General features: G+C 42.1%; 1 protein-coding gene across 1 annotated transcript; it reads left to right on the forward strand.

The window, feature by feature from the left end:
* Nucleotides 1–240: 240 nt before the first annotated feature.
* On the forward strand, nt 241–12376 carry GRXCR2 (glutaredoxin and cysteine rich domain containing 2; the record flags this gene model as incomplete). Its single annotated transcript, XM_080803651.1, has 3 exons — nt 241–576; nt 6474–6701; nt 12194–12376. 3 exons carry the CDS (start codon nt 241–243, stop codon nt 12374–12376), a joined length of 747 nt encoding a protein of 248 aa, XP_080659777.1.
* Between the last annotated feature and the right edge of the window lie 6061 nt (nt 12377–18437).

Consider the following 18437-nt stretch of genomic DNA (forward strand, 5'->3'; position numbering starts at 1 on the left):
GACCCAATCTTGTCTTACACTGTGCTCCGTCCGCTCCGTAAACCCACAATTGCCTACGTTGGCATGAGGGTCTATCAATATTTAATGTGTGGGTGTCAGTTGCTGTAAACTGAGCACACCCCAGCACCAACTTGAATTAATTATATGCAAGAGGAGAGAAAATAAAATGCCTTTTCCTCAGAGCCCCAAATTTTACTGGCTACACTGAAGCCTGCAAACCACAGGGTGAAATTTCTACTGATGGAGGACCCTGAGAAGAAGCTGAACCAGAAGAGTGATGGCAAACCACGGAAAGTACGATTTAAAATCTCTTCCTCCTACAGTGGCAGAGTGTTGAAGCAGGTCTTTGAGGATGGGCAGGAATTAGAGTCGCCAAAGGAGGAATACCCTCACAGTTTTCTCCAAGAGTCCCTTGAACCAGTGGATGGTGTTTATGGGTCTGGGGAAGCCCCCAAGCCCCAACCATACTCCCCTAAGCTGACTGCTCAAAGGATCAGCGTGTTTAGAGAGGGCAATGCCTACAGTTTGGCGGGCAGCCAGCCTTTCTTCAATGATTACAAGGCGAATGACCATAAGGTTGGTATTGTGCATGGTGTATGAACTTTAAGGACTAAAACGTATATAGGAAAACACCTAACTGATTCAAATTTCTATCTTGCTCATGCTCCAGTACCAACCAGAGCTGTAGGTGCTCCAATTGGGAAGCCGCTATTGGAATGATATTTCTGGGACAAGAATAGCATGCTTGTTGCCTCCTTATTGGAAAGTGCAATGAGCATGTACAGTATTCAGTTCCATCCAGGGTAGTAAATTGTAATTGGGCCATTGGCTGAGTTATCTTGGTAAGTAAATTAAATAGAGATGCAGTGGTTTTCAGCTTGCCGTACTGAGTTTTAGAAAATCATGTGACAACTGGTTGTTTTGTTTCCTGAAAGAGCTGAGTGTTCGAAGGTGCTCATTTCACTCCCGCCAGTTATTCAGCTTGTGGTTTATCTATGTCTTACTTTATTTCCTATCCCCCTCCTGCTGCCTGCTTTTAAAAAATGTTTGTTTCTTTGTTTATTTTGCCTTTCCATTGCTCATTAGTGTGAACACTGAGTGGTTGGAATCCTGGGAAGAAATGGCGAAAAGCATGTCAAACAGAGGAAATGTTACTTGGGGAAGAAGTTTGAGCTAATAGTTCAATTGAAATGTGTATTTTATCTCTTAATTTCAGTTCTCTTCCCCAGTACCATGGGTAATGAAAAGCCCCTACATGATTTTCTTTGAAGCTAGAAGAACTTGGAAAATAGTCACTGATTTCTAAAAATGAAAAGGAGATGTGTATATGGCTGCCATTGGGACCATGAATGCCTTTTTTTCTTTTATATTAAATACAGTTATATAATGTGCCAGGTTATTAATGAATAGTACACCAAGATATGCTCTCATCTTTAAAGTGTGAAATTCAGATAATTACTCTCTAATCATTTTTATTGTTAGTTTCCTAAGAGAACAGATAATTCGTCTATACAGACAAATGCACTGGCCTTTCTGACATTGGTAAAAGTGTAATTATGGGAATCCACATTGATCAGAGATAATACCAGGTTTCTTTTTGATAATAAAAGGGGCTGGAGTGAACAACCCCCATGTTAGTGGAGCGACTTACGCATTACAAAGCAGTTTCACATAGTTTGTCCTTGGGTCTTTACCGCAGCCTGGAGGAGAAAGGCAAACTACGGTCATTCCCATTTTGCAGATGAGGAAAACCGAGTGCCAAGTTATTACGGGATCCACTCAGTATTAGAGAGTCATTAGGTGCAAAGTCAGAATAAGGACCCAGATCTTCTGGTTCCTCATGCTTTTGGTTGTGTGGGATGTTCCTTTTTATTCTCTAAAATTATTCTTTTTATTCCAATTCTATTCTCACCATTAATATTAATGGTGATGTTAATAGTAATAGTTACCATTTACCAACTGCTTATTATATCCTAGGTTCTTGGCTATATCTTGTACTTACAGTATCTCTTTTAAACTAAATCTTACCTGTATGTTTAGACTTTACAAAGCTGTGGTTTATACAGACCTTGTGCAGGCTATGGTAGATAATTTGGCCACCTGACCTTTACAAGTCCTGTGTCCAACTTGGCACTTATGTATATGTATGATTTGGTAAGGACTTATAAAACCAGACAACTGAGTCTTCATAGCAGCACCACAACATTGTTTAAACACAGTACTCTGGAGACCGTGTTCAGAGTTTGATTCCTGCTTGATCAGGTTTCCTGTTTGATCCAGTTATCCTTGTTTTCTTTGCTGCCTGATCCAAATGCTACCACCCAATCTTAGCCAGTCTCCGGATAAGAGTCTCAGGATGGATTCTTGCAGCTCCGGTTGTCACCGTGGTATTTATGAAACATAAGGAAATGAGAGCTGGAAAGCCATGAGTTTTCAGTAGCGAATTCAACCATAAAATAAACCCTAGTAAATATTGGTTATGAAGCAACACTGGGTAGCAGTTAAGCACAACAATTATAAGTAAAGGCTCTGAATTTGAAGAGGTGTTTGTACATCAGTGTTCATAGCAGCTTTATTCACAGTTGCTCACGAGTGGAAGCAACCCAAATGTCCATCGGTAGATGAACGAACGGACAAATAAAATGTATATACACACAGTTGAATATTACTCAGCCTTAAAAAGGAAGGCTATGCTGACACATGCTACAGCACAGATGAAACTTGAAGACATTATGCTAAGTGAAATAAACCAGTCATAAAAAGATAATTATATGATTCCATCTATGTGAAGTGCCTAGAATAGTCAGATTTATAGAGACAGAAAATAGAGCAGTGGTTGCCAGGGGCTGGGGGAAGGGAGAAGTGGGAGCTTAATGGGGATACAGTTTCAGTTTGAGAAGATGAAGAAGTTCTGGGGGTGACTGGTGGTAAGGGCTACACAATAGTGTGAACATAATAATGCCACTGAGAAGTGGTTAAAGTGGTAAATTTCATGTACTATGTATTTTACCACAGTAAAAATAATCATTTAAAAAAAGCAGGCGTGGGCAGCTGGGTGGCTTAGTCAGTTAAGCGTCTGCCTTCGGGTCAGGTCTCGATCTCAGGGTTCTGGGATCGAGCCCTGCTTTGGGGACCCTGCTTGGCAGGGAGCCTGCTTCTCCTGCTCCCTCTGCCTTTCTGTGCTCTCTCTTTCTCTCTCTCTCGGTCTTTCTCAGATAAATAAGTAAAGTCTTAAAAAAAAAAAAAAAAGAGCAGGGGCTCTGATGTCTTTTAAATCCAGGCTTGCTGTCCCCTTGCCTACTTACTGTGGGAGCTTGACAGACCACTTAATCTTGCCGTGCTTCAATGTCATTTTCTATGAGATGAGAGTAAATAAAAGTATCTACTTATGAAGATTGTTGTCGTGATTAAAAAAAGATTATATGTAAGAAACATTCAGCATTGTGCCTGGAACACTGGATGTGCTTAGCAAGTAATCCCTACCTTTGTGATAATGACCAGGTTCTCATCAAAGAAATACTGAGTCTTTAAAAAAATTTTTTTATATGATAGAGAAAGTGGTTATAAACAAATAAATATTTTAAAGAATTGAAACCATTTGAAGTTTATAAGTTTCATTTAAAAAAAATGGAAGGGAAGGAAGGGACATGGCATTTACTGAACACGTCTTTTGTATATATGTCATTGCATTTTCAAGGCAATTCTTTGAGAATTTTACAAATTGGAAAAATAACACATGGGGTTTGGTAACTTGCAAATCTTGCACAGAAAAATTGACCTCAGGCCTGCCTGCCTCCATAGCCCTTTGCATTTCTAGAACTCAGAAAGGTGTCCCTGTTATTTTAAGCGGAAAGGTTTCATGGTGCCTGAATAGGAGTCTCCAGGCACGTGGCCAGGGACGTCAGAGCACTTATGAAGCTCACCCAAGTTGCCATTCTGGGCGCTATGGAAGGAAACACAAAAATTCTTGGCTTCCTCCTGGCCCTCTGTAATGCAAGAATGTGTGTTCCTCACAGGCAACTGGATGTCACCAGATAATGTGAACTTTAGTTACACCTTGAGGGTTTCCTTAGACACAAGGAAGAACTTGGCTGTCGGGGTGACTGAAACATAAACACACCTTACAGGTGATTTGGGACCCTCCTTCTTTCAAGTACATTAAAAATAAGTGTATTATCTTCGGTGTCTCAGATACAGACCAACTTAGAGGCAGGAGGTTGGACCAGATGACCACAATTTTTTTTTCAGTAGGTTAAGAGTTTCACCTTGAAAAAAACCAGTTCTACATGTGAAAAAAAAAAAAAAACTCCCTAGTAACTAAACCTCTTTGGCTATTAGTGGAAGTGGAAATGGAACCTTCTAAAAGTGCCACCATCTTTATCTTCTGATGTTCAGAAACTGATAGTCCAGAGTGTGAAACAGGAACCCAGTGTGCATCAAACAATAGGAAAGGGAAGCTGCCACACGATCCCTTGAAGAGAGGGAGAGAAGACAGGGCCAAGTAGGAAGCTCATGGCTTCATAAATAATGTGATAGAAAACTCTCTGAGTGTTCTAAGGAAGGGGATCCCAGTACTGAAGTCCTGTTTCAGCCAGGTTGCGACTGAATGTGTTATGGCTCTATATAGGAGACTGCTTGATTGTGGCATCCCAATGAATTTGGTTTCCACACTTCTGTAAATGCAGGCGGAGTATTTGGCGCTGATGTATTTAGCTGTGTAGCATGATTGTGCACGCAGTACTAATGAACAGTTTTAAGTGCCAGCAACAGCAATAGCAACAACCCTGCATAGTATCTTTAGCTTTGAAAACCCTGTTTTATATATTCGTCATTGCACTTCCACCCCTAGAGATCGATATAATTGGCCTCAGGGATGAGCATCAAAATCTTGCACCCCAGGAACATTGCCCTGTCAGCACAGAAGCCAGCAGAGCTTTGGGACGGGGTCCTGTGACCTGGGCTCCTAAGCGTTAATGGCTACATTACTGGGTTTGGGGACAGTAGAGGCTCCCTAAAGAGAGCTGTGGGCGACAGGAGGGCACACGGAAGTCGCAGGACAGCACCTGCTTACCACCCAGTATCCAAGTATTCCTGTTTTTTGTTTTGTTTTCCTGATAGTTTGCGCACGTGCGTGAAGGAGGCGAGGGGCAGAGGGAAAGGGAGAGAGGATCTTAAGCAGGCTCCAGTTTGGACACAGAGTCCGACTCAGGGTTCGATCTTTCAACCCTGAGATCACGACCTGAACAGGGCTCTGCAGTTTGAACGCTCAACCAACTGAGCCTCCTAGGTGCCCCAAGGCATTCCTGGTTTCATAATGATTTTGTCTGTGGTGATGTCTGCCAGTTAGATGTCACCCCATTTGGAATGAGGAAAGTGAGGTTCTAAGAGGCCAGATGACTCTCCTGTATTTTACAATTGGTGAACAGCAGTATTAAGATTGGTCTTGTTTGTTGCCAAGCTTTCTTATCTCTGGGTTCTTAGTTAAGTAATCCCCAAACATTTACTCCTCCATGCTTCTCTGCTGCATTGTAGTATTGCCTAAATTATTCCTCAGCAAATTACCAAGTCATACATAAAAAATCCACGTAAAGGAACATAAGCTATTAGTAATGATGCTGCAGAAATATAATTATTGACCTAAAAAGATTAATGTATTATACAGATAATAAAAACATTACATATATAAGATCATTACATATATGTAAGATCACTTCTCTCTCTTCTCTCTCTCTCTGTATATATATATGTGTATATATATATATATGATCATTATATACATAATGATCTTACAGGTTTTTTGAGGGGAAATGCTTGTGAATAGTGCAGTGTAGGTGTTAAGAATATGGGCTTTAGAGTTAGACTGGGGTTCGAATCCCAGCCACTGATAACCTTGGGAGGCTCTTAACCCCACTGTGACTCAGTCTCCTTATCTGTAAAATGTAGAAATCATAACATCCACCTCAAGGGATGTTTGAGGGGAAAGTGAGGTAATGTTTGTAAAACGCTTAGCATGATGTCTGACACACAAAAAAATGCTATCCACTAGAGTAAAATAATAATTCAGTAAATTTTATCCAATATTATCATTTATATATAAACATTTTGGAGAGCTGTTTTCTTTTTAAGCACTCTTCTGTGTTTATAAAACACCCGCTGTGCCCAGCTCTGCCTCAGCTACTGTGATATGTAATGGGAATAGAAGCTTCGGCTTCGGCCCTGCGGAGTCTTACAGCCCAGTCATAGGATTCGTTCAGCGATGGTTGGTTACCATCAACAGGGAGAAGGAAGCTGGTTTTCAGGGCTTTTAGAGAGAGCCAGCAAACCCGGGCGCGAGTTGTAGCTTTAGGGTCTTTTGGAATTCTAAGTGCTAGACAAGTTCTTTGTCACCTGTTTCCCGGGATGTTGAACAGGTTCTGCAGCCCTGTATGTCATGATTGCTGGTAAGTCGCCATGCTCATTCTCCATTTCTCTAGTCCCCACCTATTATAGATTTTGGAAAGATCATCATCTATACGAATAACTTGAAAATCATCCGAACCCCAATGGACAAGAGAGATTTCATGAGGAAAATTCTCCAGAAGGAAGAAGAGGCTGAGGAAGAGTCTTTGGTGAGCAAAGAAGAAATCTATGGAGACCGTGACCAGAACGACGGGCATTTGCCAGACGCGGAAAGCACTTTCCCCCATAGCCAGTACCCACAGGTGTGTCATTGTGGTTCACTCTCCTCCTTGGAATTGGCCCTACAGCAGTGGTCTCCACATGGTTTTGACTGTGCACTACTTAAGTGAAAACGTCAATATAAATACTTTAGGTGTCTAACTGTTAAAAATGTCAAGGAATTTTAAGTTTATTACATTTTAATGGTATGTGATTAGCAATAATAGTTACATCTATATTTCAAATATGCATGATTTTAGTTGTTTTTGGTGACTTCTTCTGAGAGCTGATTAGGTATTTACTGTTTTCACTCTGCATATAGTGTGGCATAGAACAGCTTCCAGAGATGGGAAAAATCAGCTCTGTTCTTTTTCTTACGGGTTTGCTTGTGCTTCTGTTATTGGGGTTATCCTCAATCCAGTTTCCTTAATGAATCTTATCAAGCCATGTGTCTGGATTTTGTAGAGATTAGTTTACTTAAAACTAAGCACTATCCTCTGTACATCCACTGGACCAGGGACAGTGGAACTTCTTTATGCTGCAGTATGCTTGAAGTGAATGAATGAGCCGGGACACCACTGGCACTTTACGTGCTATGAGGTCAGTTTCCATCATGCTTGCTCCAGGGCTCCTTGGGTCCTATATTTGTCTGCGGACTGCCTGACCCATTGAAGAGGCCAGTAGCAACTAATTTATTAAAAATTAGCATACCAGTTTCTTTTGAAAGTATGATTGAAGTTTAATTTCTTGCCTTTTTAAGATAAAAAGTAAATAGAAATACTTAGAATGATTTTCTGCCCACACCTCTCAGAGGTGCTGACTCCTCACCTTGGAAACCGTTGCTCAGACATGCTCAGATGAGGAGGTAGAGTGATGATATTCATTAGTTCACCGTGTGGGATTGGCAGTGGGAAAAGCAATTTTGATGGATTTAAGCTAAGAGGGTAAAAGCTTGGATAGCAGCAGAAATGGATTTTCTCTCTCTTTGGTTTCTATCCCTTGGGAGTTTCAGCTTTACTGTGGGACTCACTCTCACCTCCTCAGGGTTGGTGTGACAGAATGGGCAAGGGACTTCCTCATAGTGAGTGATGTCTCTACCTGGTAGGGTTTAGAGGGCAGAAACCAGAAGGTCATGACCAGACTCCAGCAGAAGATTCTTATTAAAGTTCTGCTCACAAGGACTCATATCTCTTTGCAACCTGATCTCACACTTGATATTTCTGAAATGCAAATACGATCACGTCTCCCCTTCATCACTCTTTTTCCCCACTGCAAACTTCAGTGACCTCTCACTTCTTGGAATAAAACAGTAGATAGCCGGGCGCCTGGGTGGCTCAGTGGGTTAAGCCTAGGCCTTCGGCTCAGGTCATGATCTCAGGGTCCTGGGATCGAGCCCCGCATCGGGCTCTCTGGTCAGCGGGGAGCCTGCTTCCCTCTCTCTCTCTGCCTGCTTCTCTGCCTACTTATGATCTCTGTCAAATAAATAAATAAAATCTTTAAAAAAACAAGCAAGCAAACAGAAAAACAGTAGATAACCTGTTCACTTCTTTAGCCTTCTCTTAAACATCTCTTCTCATTCTGTCAGACGTACTGCCCTTCTAGCTACCACTCATATGGTCTTTGCCCTTTCCTGCCAGAGGCAACTTCCCTGTGCCTAGAATGTTCTCCATATTCCCCACTGCTTTGCCCTTAGCACCTGAAATCTCAGTGGAGACATCACTTCTTTAGAGGGGCCTCCCCTCACTTCTAGGAGGATGAAATATCCAAGACTGGACCCCTCAGAGCACCTCACCCCCCTTTTCAGTTGCAGTCATAGATTTCCCTGTGTAAATCTTTGGTTAATGTTAACTTTCACCCACTAGAATTTTTCTCCACGAGGGCAGGTGCCGTATTTATGTTGGGTGTGGCATAGGAATTCCCATGTCAAAAAAAAAAAAAAAATAAAAATAGAGCCTGGCATAGAGTAGGTGTGCAGTAAATATTAGTTAAATGTTTGTGGAAAGACTATTAGAATTCGGAACCAGAGAGCCAGCTGGTAGGAAGTATTGTGCTTCTACCTTCTCTTGCTGTTCAGAACCTAGCAGAGCAGCAGGCAGACTACTAAACATTGTGATCCAAAGCATTACCTTCCCACTTTAAAATTCATTAATTCTACTCTTTTTCACACCATTCTGTAATTTGTTGGAGTGTATATTTTCAGAAGAGAGCCAGGCACGATAAAATGCAGGTCATGCTGTGGGCCTGAATAAAAAAGCAGCAACCGGCCTGACATGACAATTATCTTTTTTTTTTTTTTTGACAATTATCTTTAAATTCAGTTTGGAGAGATCCATGTGTTTTCGCTCTACTACTATAAACTAGGACAGAAGTGTGCAGCAGAAAGTTGCTGTGAAAGGTTATACTGTACTTGCCTGTCTTTTAAACTCTGTTTTAAATTGCTATTTGTTTGCCAAATCCCTCGTGCAATAAATGCCCAGACAGGTTTTATTGTATAAAAGAGGGTCGGAGAACATCAAGGAGCCCCTTCCGACCAGGAGACTCTTTGTTGTGTTAGATGATGGAACAGGAAGCAGTGAGAACCTTGATGAAAGAGCGGGCCAAGGCTAAAAGCCAGACCATGCTGACCCTCTGTATTAACTGTAAAAGAAAAGGAGAGGAATGATTGAATTGAGCCACAGCGAAATACGGAAGGGGGAAAATCTGGCTGTGAGTTCTGTGGATCCAAGACCGTAAGTCATCTGGGCTTTTTTATGCTTTATAAAGATCTTGCCTTTGAAGTAATAATAATAAGAGCTGCCATTTATTGAGGGCCTCTTACCACTGGGCACCATGCCCAGTGCTTTCCATGCGTTAGGCTCTTCCATTCTCACGAGGACTCTCTGAGGGAGGTGTTGTTAGCAGTCTTCTTCTGTAACTAGGGAAATCAAGGCACAAAGAAGTTAAGTAACTTGCCAGAGGTCATCAGAGCCAGGGGTCAAAGCCCAGTCCACCTGACTACCAATCATATCGTCTTAACCTGCCCGCAGAGCAGCCTCCAGATTGGTGCTTCTTAGCTCCTTCAGGCTTACCCAAGCCTTTGAGTCTGCCATGGAAGCTGAACCCCTTTCCTTGCTCGTGGAGCTAGTAAGAGGTGGTTTGGGTTAGGTCTGTCAGTTCTGGAACCTAAGATGTGCAGTACAGTGATGTTCTAAGTCCTCTTACTATTTTCTGAGAAGAATTTAAAAACCCGGGAATGGAAGACAGAAGCTTACGTCTCGCATGCCATGGACAGAGTAGAGGCTCAGTAACACTTGATTTAATGACTCATTAAAAGATCCAATCAGCAGGCCGAGGGCAAGTGTTGGAAGGAGGGTGGTATCCCAGGGTAAGAGTAGAAACTCCAGTGATACCTCTAATACTTCATTGTATAACCACATGACAGTAGAGAAAACTTGATCGATGATTTGTTTTTTTCCCTGCAGCAGGGTCACCAGGTTGTTTCCTTAATCTTTTAATATCTGAACCTGTCATTCTATGCAAATTAATTTTTGGTTGACATGGATGGCATTATGGTAGGATTTTACTATACTTCCTTTGGCAACATTAAAATCTCACTGGGATCCAGTACAAAACAAAAACATGTGGATATGGCAGAAAAAAATGGACCGTGACAATTTGCTCAAAGAATATTTTGGCAAATACATCTCTTTTGAACATTTTAAGGGAAGAAAACAACTTTCCCCATTGTTAATATATCAAAATATGGCCACAATCAATAAAATATTAACGAAAGGATGCATAGACATCATTTAGGTTTTTGTCAGTTGGGTAATCACTTCTGTTCCTTAAATCTAGAATAAATGAAATTTAATGCCTTCTTAGGTACTTTGTAGCACAATGGAACCACTTTCAGAATTTATGCCACCCTTTTCAAGATTATTTTTATTCTTAAGTTATAAAAGAGAGCTGTATTGGCTGGGTGAAGCCACCCAGTGGACTCCAGCCATCTTGTGAGTTCCTAGAATTTAAGAATTGGAAGGGTTCTGTAGATACTGTCTTTTTGTTCATTCATTCAGCAAACATGTGAATGACAGATACTGTGCCAGGCACTGCAGTTTAAGGCTTGGGTGTGATGGTGACAGGGACTAGCACAGAGAGCTTCCCATGTGGTCAGCAGAAGCTTCCAGTAGATTATGAGACCTGGCATGCTTGGGGCGGTACAGACAGGTCAGGCCTCCTGGGCCAGGGGTGTAGGTACTGCTAAGCTGACATCTAAAACCAAATAGGAGTCAACTGGGTTGGGGAGAACAGCCCACAAGAAGAGAGGCAGGGCTCCACCCTGGATCCATGCCAGAATTGGTGGATGTCTGGACTAGGATTTTGGTCGGGGATGGAGAAACCTGGGTGGATTTGAGAGATGTTTAGCAGGTAAAATAGACGGGCCTTGGGGCTGGATTCACCTGTTATCGATCTGGTACCACCCCTTATTTCTTGGAAGGTTCGTGGTCTATGCACAGTCTTTGCAGAGTATAAAGTCTGCCGGTTTCCTTGAGATGTCTTAGGGAAGGAGAATGGCAGTAGACGGGGCATTTTCTGTAAGATGCGAGTCAAGGACTAGTAAGTCCAGACTTACTGGCAAGGCTTAGAATTGAACTGACTTTTATGGAGAATCTGTAATATGGCAGATAATATATTGTGGTCTTTTCATATACTCTGTCATTTCATATTGCAGCTACTCTGAGTGGTGAGCATTACCAGTCCCATTTTGCAGAAAAACAAAGATTCATAGCGGTCAAGGGAACTGTCCAAGGTGCCTAATTGCTGTCCCAGGCTTTATCACAGTTCTCAAAGAAAAGAAAGAAAGTACTGCAAGAATTCAGAGCTAAACTTTAGAGGATTGTAACCTCGAGTCTCTCACAGTTCTTGACCTCAGTCCCTCAGTCAGTCACACAAGAATGCTGGCTGTTGGGACAGCTACAGGGAGGGGCTGTGTGCATAATCCCGAGGAGCAGGAACTCTGGTGCTCCATCACCTGGGATCAAAACCTGCCTCCTCTCTTCCAGGCTGTGTGACCACAGCCAGATAACTGAACTTCTCAGTCTCTCATTTTCCTATCTGCAGGAAGGATGCTAATACTTGCACTGTCTTGCCAGGATATCATATGGATTAGATAGGTGGATGTAGAGAAAGCTCTTAGAACCATACCTGGCCCCTACTAAGCATGCTACAAGTGTTCGCTGTTAGTATTTGGCAACAAGGAAGAATAAGCCCTCATCCTGGTAGAGCATATGGAAATCACAGATCAGATGGTGATAAGGGTGACGAGGAAGGGAAAGGTACAAAAGGCAAGGCAGGGGCTGCTGCCTTAGAGATTCCATCCGGGAAATCCTCTCTGATAAAATTCCAATGAGTATTCTGTGCCTCTGGCCAGTTTCCGCACTGGCATTTTTGGGAAGCATTTTGTACTCTGCCTGTTGGGCAGCCCTGTGCTGCTTCGCCCTGTTTCGGAACCATGGTCTGGAACTGCTGTCACTAAACCCTGACCTGTCTCTTGCAGGAAGGGGAGCTTCCTGAGGACAACTGTTTTCACTGCCGAGGGTCGGGCAGTGCCACCTGCTCTCTGTGCCACGGCAGCAAGTTCTCCATGCTGGCCAACAGATTTAAGGAGTCCTATCGGGCCCTGCGCTGCCCTGCCTGCAATGAGAACGGCCTGCAGCCTTGCCAGATTTGCAATCAATAGCCCGTGGCTTTGTATGTCCGCCGTGATCGCATCCTTCCTGAAGCTATTTCTAATAAACTGCCCCCTCCTTCTCTTCCCTCGCCCAGCAAGGAAGCCACAGTGGCTTGCGACCACTTCCACCACTGGCAAAACTCAGTCGCTTGATAACATTTCATAAGGCTAGGAGCATCTCCGTGTGGTTCTAAGTGGCAGAGGCAATTTCGAATTAGAGTCTGCTTTGCCTCTAAAATTATCCTTCCAGGAATGTGTGTGTGCATCTTACTTGACTTAGCTCAGCTTTTCCCTTGCACTAGTGAGGAAATAAATGTACATTTCAGGCAGCAGGTTGAAGTCATTTTCTGGTTGGGAGTTATTTTGCAAAATTATGCAGTGAGAAAGGAATAAAAAAGGCAGGTTTCTGATGAACTGAATTCCTGTAGCTTATAGTGCATTTCAAATCATTGTTGATCAGATTGAGTTTTTAATTAAGCAGAAGAGAAAAGGGATGCCCCTATGTGGAATGTATGAGCAGGCCACTGAAAACAAAACAACATGTATGTGCTTTATGCTGAAGATAGGCAAGCTGAGAAGGCCTTTCTTTCAATGTCCTGACTATCTCCTGTGTGAAGTGCTTGGGTAGTGTTCATGCAGGCAATGAGCAATGTTACTTCTTAAGACTAGATGAGATAAGACATTTCTGCGTGCCTCTAAACTCCTGGGGTTATAAGCCAAGTCAAAGCTATTTATGATAAATTTGGTGCTTAAGTATGTGTGTATGATATGACTTCTTCCAGCCCCTGAATTCTTAGTAAATAAATAAATGTATATTAAATCTAAGATAAAGCCACAATCTCTTCATAAAAGCTTGGCTATTTTGTAGTTCTCTGTTTGAACCGACTAAAAGAAAAACTATTACCAAGGCAGATTTTTAAGAAGTGTCTTTCTGCCGCCTGTGAATACACGTGCTAAAGGTAATTCTTTCCTCTTAAGATTGGTTATAAAATTAGAGAAATTCTTTTGTTAACGAACTTTTGTAGCTCTAACACCCACTGTCCTTATCCCTTGAGAGTAACACTGTAAAATCTGTTATCTATTGAGACACATGGCTTTTCTATGATAATTTTGGTTTTCATAACTTAATTTTTTTCAAGATTTGTTTGTTATCCTCTAATAGCTGTTAAAATAATTCAACAGTAGAATGCTTTTCAGGAAATATGAACACTTCTAATAAAAAGATTAAAATATTTTTGGAAGCCGTGATAAATGTTGCCTGTTCTCTCTTAGGCAGAATGATAGAACCAGCTTTCTTTGCTTCGACACTTAACTGTTCTCTGACTTGGTGTATGTTTTCTTGCAGCGTTGGGCACTTTTCTTCTTCCGGAGTACCAGAGGAAGGAACGATGACAGGAAACCTCGAAGTATATTCTTCTCTTTTTTGACAGGAACATTCAATGATAAATAATTTGAGCCCCGCCTGCTGCATGTGCACTGTTGCCCATATGGGCACCATCCCTTTGGTAGGGCATGGGGCTTACAGTTTCAGTGGAGGAGACAGATCTACGAACGGATAATTACAGTGTCGTGTGACACGTTCTGGGACAGGGGAATTACAAGGAGCGTTTAAAGCACAGAGAAGAGACATCTCATATAGCTTGAGTGGGGTTTGAGGGGCTTCCCAGAGGAAGAAGTGTAAGCAATGTTGGCTTCTTTTCCTTCTTTCATGCTTTTTGGAACCTTTAATCCTTTTCATCCCATAATAAATACAACCACTAATAATTACATCTGTTTGTTCAGACAACAGGTATTTATTGAGCCCGGGGGATGTATCAGTAGACAAAACAGACAAAATCCTCACCCCCATAGAGCTTCCATTTTGGTGGGGAGATGCTGACAACTGAAAACATGTATTTAATATATGATGTATATATTCAGAGACAACTGGAAAGTATGCAACAGAGAATTAAAATATGTAATTGTATACACATATATAATGTATAGATGTTTGGAGTGTTAGAAGAAGATAAAGGCTTTCATGAAAAATAATAAGGGGGATAGAGAGTTGGGAGGGCTGCAATCTTAGATAAGTTTTCAGGGAAGCATCACTGAGAGGTTTCCTTTAAATAAAGGCCTAAAGGAGATGAGGAGTGAGTTGTGAAAGCATGCGGGGTAAGATTATTCCAGACAGCAGAAAGAGCAAGTGCTAGCCTCATAGGAAGGAGAGCCTCACGTGTTTGGAGAGCAGCAAAGAAACCAGGGTGGCTGGAGCGCAGTGAACAACATGACAAGTGTCAGGAAATGAGGTCAGGAAGGAAGGCGTGGCTGTGTTGGCATGCGAGGGCGGTTTCCTTCAGAGCCTTTGTAAGAACTTGGGTTTTACTGAGACATGTGCTGCCCTGGATGGGGTCTGTTTTCTGTCAACAGCATACCCTCTCCTTCCATACCCTGCCCTTACTGCTGGGGCAAGAGACCTGCAAACTCCACTTCCCAGAAATCTCGCCTGCTGGCTTCCTGTTAAGTTCTGCCAACAGGTGGTACCAGCAGAGCTGGAAGGCGGTAGGAAGGAAGCGCCTCCCCTCTCTTTCTGAGTGGGGTCCTGACAGCCGTTCCCACGAGCAGCTGTCATATGGGAATGCTAGCTCGGGAAGCCCACTTCCCGCTGTAGTCACATCAGCGGCTCTGCCTGGAGGTTCGGTGGAACGTTCCTCCAGCCTAGCGGTGGTGGTGGATTGCTGTAGTTACTAATCTTTGTAATCAGTTCCCTCTGATACATAGTCCCACTCTTTGAAATACCCCAGAAGAGTGGTTTCTGGCTTTCCCGATGGAATGCCAACTAATACAGATATTTTAAGCAGAGGAGGGTCACAGTGTGATTGTATTTTAACAAGCTTCTCTGGCTGCTGTATTGAGAAAAGATACTACGGGGCTGAAGTGGAACTGGGAACTCAGGAAACCATGGCAATAATTCTGATGACAGTCAACAGTGGCCTGGGCCAGTGTGCTGCTAGTGGAAATGGTATAAGTGGTTGGATTGTGGATTTATCTTGAAGGTAGAACCATAGAGTCTGTCTGCTGTCCTTTGTACCCAGAACTATTGCTTATGACCTACCGTATGCAAACCCTATCTGTGAAGATAAGTTTGCATTAAAATATCCACTTTTAGATTGGCGATAAACATTGCGGCTGGTTTGGGCAGAGCCATGGGTGAGTTTACTGTCATGAGCAAGGCCAATGGATACTCCTAAGACTATGAGAATTCCTTTGGAACAAGAGACAATTATGATGGTTAAAAAATATCCTAGTCATGCGAGGATAGAGTCCGACTTAGGTGTCAGTTAAATGTCCGACTCTTGATTTTGGCTCAAGTCATGATCTGAGGGTTGTGAGATTGAACCCTGCATAGGGGTCCATGCTCAGCAAGGACTCTGCTTGAGATTCTCTCTTCTTCCTCTGCCCTTCCCCCCCACTCCCCCTGCTCAAGTGCACACACTCTCTCTAAATTAAAAAACAATTTTTTTAAAGATTTTTTTTTTGTGAGAGAGAGAGACAGAGAGTGTGCATGAGCAGGCGGGAGGGGCAGAGGGAGAAGCAGGCTCCCCGCCGAGAAGCAGGGAGCCCTATGCAGCACTCAATCCCAGGGCCCTGGGATCATGATCTGAGCCGAAGGCAGACACTTAAAGTGACTGAGCCACCCAGGAGCACCAAAATAAGTAAAATCTTTAAAAAAAATAATCCTAGCAATGCTATAAATTAAAATAATTTAAATGCTCCCCAATATTTAATTTTGTCATCCAGACTCCAATTTAATTTTTTTTAATTAATATACAGGTTTTAGGAAGACAAAATATCTATCCATCTACTTCTTTGTTGAGGAATTTCTCACTGGATTTCTGCTATGTTCCAAGTATTTATACTAGATCATCTGGATTGAAAGATGAAAGTACTCTTAGTATTTATCATTAATGAGATGATAATCTTGGGCCTCTGAGTTGGCATAATAAATGAATCTCGTTGTAGAACTCTGGATGACACTGCCACTGCCCTTGCTACTGACTCCAAGGATTCTGTTCCTCTGCTTGGCCAGGTTAGCTGAGCTCACCGCAGGGGCTTTTTTACAGAATTTATTTATGTATTTACTTATGTGAACAATCATATGTCAGCCATGATAAATGGGCAGGATGCTGTTCTAGGCACTTGACACTTACTCCACAAATTGTCCTAACAATCGAACGAGTCCCGTTTTTGGCCATCGGTTAGCCCCACACGTGCTGTTCCTTTCCACGTCATGTCCACCCAGACCATAAACCCGCAAGCCCTTCTGCTAATCTTCGCAAACGTCTTGCCTTACTAGTCTTTTGCAAAAGTAGCACTCTGTACTGAAAATGGGGGTGGTAACCAAGGGGCAGAGACTACCGTAGTAACAGCTCAGCTGAATTTAGCAAGACCTGTTTGCCAGGGTGCTGGCCACTTAACAACCATTCTTGCCGGTTCCAACTTTCTTTTTTACCTTTCCATCGCAGGGTACCCTCTATTCTTGTAACTCTGTTAAAAAAGAAGAACTCATCTGTACAGCCCGTCTTCCTAAATGTGGCTTAGTCTCAAGACCTATCTACTCTTTCAAAGATCTGCAGGGCCAGAAGGTTTCCCTTCACATGCTCACCCTTTTAGAAAAAGACACCTGTGCTTTGCAAGGGCTCTTATCTTCCCCTCCCTGCCTGTTGATTCTGTGGGGTAAGGGGTGGCAACCCATCTGCCCTAAACCTTTTCCATTAGAACAACTCTGCTTTTTTCTGTTTGTGTTTTGGCTTCCAGGTAAGATTACTTTTAAAGAGAGAATTGCACATTGAAAATATTTTTTTGAAGTCCACATTAAACATTAACTGTGTAACCCATAATTCAAATTTCCAAATTAAACTGACCAAAGACATCAATTAAGCTTAAGTTTATAAGAAAGATGGTGTTGTTCTTCTTCTAAGTCTTCCACATATATAATTCACTCTGGTAATAATGTTCATTTAGTCTGGTGCCAGTGGCATTTATACAAAGTTTCTATGGTTCACTAGGGCTTAATCTGAGTGAATTTTATGATAAAGGTAAATTTGAAAGAAATGTTCACAGTTGTTTTTATCACCTGTCCTAATTAGTTGCATCTCATTTTCTAATTAAACACAGTAATTATAGAGAGTTCACATTCATGCAATTATGTGAGAGAAATGGAATTCTGTCAGTGTTGGAATTATGGCATATAATTACTGCCTGTGTTAAAGAACATGTAAAACCCAGAGAAGAAAAGACCTGAAACCATAATACAGTATAACTTCTGCATTGTTTATGGTTGGAGGAGTCGGGGAAGGTGGTAGGAATGGGGCAGTTAAATCAGGTCTTGAAAAAACTAGACTTAGAGTTTATCTTTAATGGTTTGAACTTCCTCTTTGTTCAGTCCCTTAACATCACTTCTATCCAGTTCCCAAGTACCTCTTCCCCTGCTAATGGTGATTTCTCACAAGATTGGATTTCTCACAAGAGCCATTAATTCATACTAAGATGTGAATGGCTAATAGATTATTGACCATGTCTGCTTTACAGGTTCAAAGTGTTACATTAATGAAGGACTCCTGTGAGTAAGCCCATGTGAAAAAACAGGGAGCCAGAAGATGAAACAGACATTGTATCTTCTCTTAGGGACATTATAGTCTCACAGGGAACCAGATATTTATATGAATATTTGCAAAATAAAATGCTAGGTATTACAGGAAGGGGCAGAGAATAGAGAGTGGCTAACTCGCCTTTAGTTGTTGGTCTCCTTCATTCAGCTATGAGCTCCTTAAGGGCAGAAAGTATGCCTCATCTATCATTGTATCCCCTGCATCTACCATAGTTCCTGGTGTATAGAAGGTGTTCAATACATATTTGGTGACATGGTGTTTGCAGAAACATGGCATTTGGTTGCACACACGGACCCTCAGTGTATTGTTTACTTCTAAGCCAATGTCTAAGGAAAATTTCACAGATAGCTTCTAAAATGACTCCCAGTGATCCCCGCCTTTTGGTATTCCTGCCTTTGTACAATCCCCTTGAGTGTAAA

Source organism: Martes martes, assembly GCF_963455335.1.
Source record: "Martes martes genome assembly, chromosome: 5".
Lineage (NCBI taxonomy): Eukaryota > Metazoa > Chordata > Mammalia > Carnivora > Mustelidae > Martes > Martes martes.